General features: G+C 32.3%; 1 protein-coding gene across 1 annotated transcript; it reads left to right on the top strand.

Moving 5' to 3' along the window:
* On the top strand, nucleotides 3,615–4,004 carry LOC109839179. The gene has a single exon (XM_020407609.1). It carries the CDS (start codon nucleotides 3,615–3,617, stop codon nucleotides 4,002–4,004), a length of 390 nt encoding a protein of 129 aa, XP_020263198.1.

Genomic DNA, 4,004 nt, shown 5'->3' with positions numbered 1-4,004 from the left:
ATAGAGGTGGGTCTAGATTTTAATGCATTTAGCTATATGGAATATTAGAGGATTTAACAAATCCTCTAAACATCAGATTGTGAAGCAATTTATCCATCAATACAGGCTTCCTTTTATAGCTCTTCTGGAAACAAAAGTTGGTGTAAATAAGATGCAGTTGATTGCAAAAAAAGGTGATAAAAAAGTGGAGCTAGATCTCAAATGCTCATCATGCAAATAAAGCAAGGATTTGGATACTATAGGATAGTGACTTTCTCTCAGTGTATTTAATCTCTTCCTCAAATCAATTTGTAACTTGTGCAATTGACTCTAAAGATGGTAGGTTAACATATCTAATCTCAATTGTATATGCTTTAAATGACATGTCTAGAAGGAAAGCTCTCTGGCATGACCTGTTAGCGTTCAAACAGCAAGTTAATTGTCCATGGATTATTAGAGGGGACTTCAACACAGTTATAAACAATGGAGAGAAGATTGGAGGTACACTTCTATCTGATTCTGATTTTGAAGATTTTTAGAACTTCATTTCTGCATGCCAACTTGTGCATATCAAAACTACTGGATGTTATTTTACCTGGTGCAATAAACAAGAATCTGATATAAGGATATGGAGTAGACATGATAGAGTTTTGATAAATGAAGATTGGATTCATCAGTTTACATCAAGTCAAGCTGAATACTTAATGCCAAACTGTTCAGATCATTCTCCTACATTAATAACAATAGAAGATGGGGATTTTAGGGGGGAAAAGCCATTTAAGTATTTTAAAATGTGGAGTAATCATCCTGATTTTCTTTCAAATAGTTAAGGAAACATAGGAGCAAGATGTTTTTGGCTATTAGATGTATAAATTCCATGCAAAACTAAAGAAGCTCAAGCATGTTCTGAAGGAACTGAACAAAAAGAACTTTATGAATATTAGTGAACAAGTGCTAAGGGCAAAGGATTATCTTATTGTGATCCAAAATCAGCTGAATTATGATCTCTTCAATCCTAAGCTGATTTCAAAAGAGAAAGAATACCTTGGAAAGTATATTAGATTGATAAATTATGAAACCTTCTTTTATAGACAAAAAGCTAATATCAAATGGGGGATTCATGGAGACAAATGCACTCAATACTTCCATTCAATTATGAAAGAAAAAGGCATCAAAATAGAGTATTGTCTTTCTATACTGAAGATGAGGTCAGAATAACTGATATGCAAGATATCATTGCTGAATTCATTGATTATTATGGAAAGCTATTGGGAACTGTTTTATCTGTTACAAGACCTGACCCTCGTGTTATTTCAAATGGTCTGATTCTCTGTACAATTCAAAGTATTACCTTAAGCCTACCTGTTACCAGAGAAGAGATAAAGCAAGCTTGATAATCATATTTTATTATAATTTTATACCCTCGTTATCTATTTTATATGAATTAATATGCCATTAATAATTATTTTTATCTTTAATTGCAGATTAATGAAGAATAAAGCCCAAGATCTCTTCTCTTAATAAAAACCCATGAATTAAATGAAGAACACAAGCAAGAGCCAAAAAGCCCAAGCTCAGAATCAAGCCGAGTAGCCTGTAGAAGCCGGAGAAAATAAAAAAATAAAATATGAAAAAATGTATTCAAGATAGTTGGCCGCAAAGAAACGACGATATCTCTCAATCCGGAGGCGAAATTTAACATATACTATATGAAAATCGCATATCTCGACGAGATGAAGCCATCCGTGAAGGTAGAAATTTGATAGGATATCGATGCCCGCATCGATGCTGGCATCGATACTGACGAATCAGTTACAGATCAATGGTTGATTTTTGATGGTTTTGGATAAGGATTCAATCCAAGGGCTCTTATTCATTGATGTTTACTATAAATAGGGGTAGAGAGTAAGGGGTTAGGAGTGTGAAAATTTTTGTAACTCTATTTGGAGAGGAGGGCCACTCTTAATTGAGAAGGCCTTCTAAATTTGTAACTTTTGTTATAATTAATAAAATAATTTTTTCACCATTTTGAATATTTCTTTTCTTTATTGGATGATGAAGATGGAGATGAAAAATTATTTGAAGTTTTGTATTTCTTTTATTTTTCTCTTTTATTTCTTTTTAGTAATTTCTTTAATATTGCTTATTAGTTAGATTTACATTCATGCTTGTAGTGTAGATTTATTTTCTTATCTTTTTATTTCCTTTTTACACTTTAATTTATAGAGTAGATTTATTTTATTGTTCATAGTTTAGATTTTTCTTTTCTTTTTGTAATTAGTTCTTTTTCTTCTTGTTTTTATTTCTTAAGATGTGAAATTAATTCTTGTAGGAATATTAGAATTGTATGAAACTAGTCTAATTCCTTTATGTTATGCAAATTATTCTCTTACACTTAAAATGATCATGTATAGGATAATCAACTAGAGAACTAATTGATAGAAGAAGTATTTGATAATCTATGCCTATCTTGAGTGGTTTGATAGGTTATACTTATGAATTCTAGGATTATTATCTTGTTATTGTTCTTATCATGATTTTTATTTTGACTTAGATGATAATTTGATAGGTTATATTTTCCTTAAATGGTTTGATAGTCTATACTTAATAAATCTAAATTGAAATATGAGAAAAAGAGAATAGTTTGTATTTAATAATTAAGATTAGCTAGTGGATTCAATTCTAGATTTCTCATATCTTTAATTGAATCATCCATCTTTTGTTTTATTGATTTTTCTCTTTCTTGCTTTTTATTTTATTCTTTGATTCTTTCTTCTCTCCTCTATAACTCAATTTATTGTCACTTGCATATATTCATAACAATCATTCCTGATATCTCTCCACAACTACAATTTTCGTTACTCCTAATTGTCATACACACAACATAAGAACCGATTCTAATATTCACCTACAATATACCTTCCTCGTGGGATCGATAACTCTTTATACTATAACTTGATTGATTGTGCACTTGCAATTTTTGGGTATATGTTTATGCCTCATCAAAGCTATTTTTTCAATGTCTGATGACAAAGCTCCTAGACCTGATGGATATAGTGCCTCATTTTTCAAAGCAGCTTGGGATGTGATTAATGAGGATCTCTTTCTTGCTATAGAGGAGTTCTTCTATTCTGGTAAGATGCTTGGTGCTTTAAACACTACATCAATCACTCTTGTGCCTAAGGTTCTCAATCCTAAGTCACCCTCCGATTTTCAGCCAATTTCCTGTTGCAACTGTGTTTATAAGATTATCACTAAGATAATTGCTGGTAGGATTCAAAGGGTGATGGGGTTTCTTATTAGTGATGCACAAAGTGCATTTGTCAAAGGGAGGGTTATTTCTAACAATATCTTAATTGCCCATGAACTTATAAAACATTATGGTAGGAGCCAAATTTCACCAAGAGCTATTTTAAATATTGATCTTAGAAAAGCTTTTGATACCATCAATTGGGAGTTCGTTAAAGATACGTTGAAGGGGTTGGGATTTTCGGATATCATGATTGATTGGATTATGGAGTGTGCACAACTCCAAAGTTCTCTCTATCAATAAATAGCTCTCTTCATGGTTTCTTCAAAGGTGCTAGAGGATTAAGACAAGGGGACCCCTTTCCCCCTATCTATTTGTCTAAGGTATGGAGTACCTATCAAGAAAGCTCAATTTTCTCAAGAATGATGGCTTGTTTAAGCACCACCCTAAATGCTCGAGACTGAATATTACACATATGTTTTTTGCTGATGACCTTATTTGGTTTGGGTGGGCTGATATGAGTTCTATTGCTACATTACACAGTTGCCTTCAGGAGTTCAGCAGTGTTTCTGGATTGGAAACAAATCCAAATAAATGCTCTGTGTATATAAGTGGTGTTGATGAAAATCTTAAGGCTCAGATTTGCTTATATCTGAATTTTTCAGAAGGTATATTGCCAGTAAGATACTTGGGAATGCCTCTTATTACAAAGAGGTTGTCTTGGTTGGATTGTTCTCCCCTTATTAGCAAGATATCTGAGCAGTTTCACAGCTAG

Source organism: Asparagus officinalis, chromosome 4 (genome assembly GCF_001876935.1).
Source record: "Asparagus officinalis chromosome 4, Aspof.V1, whole genome shotgun sequence".
Lineage (NCBI taxonomy): Eukaryota > Viridiplantae > Streptophyta > Magnoliopsida > Asparagales > Asparagaceae > Asparagus > Asparagus officinalis.
This window is presented reverse-complemented; position numbering and strand designations above follow the sequence as displayed.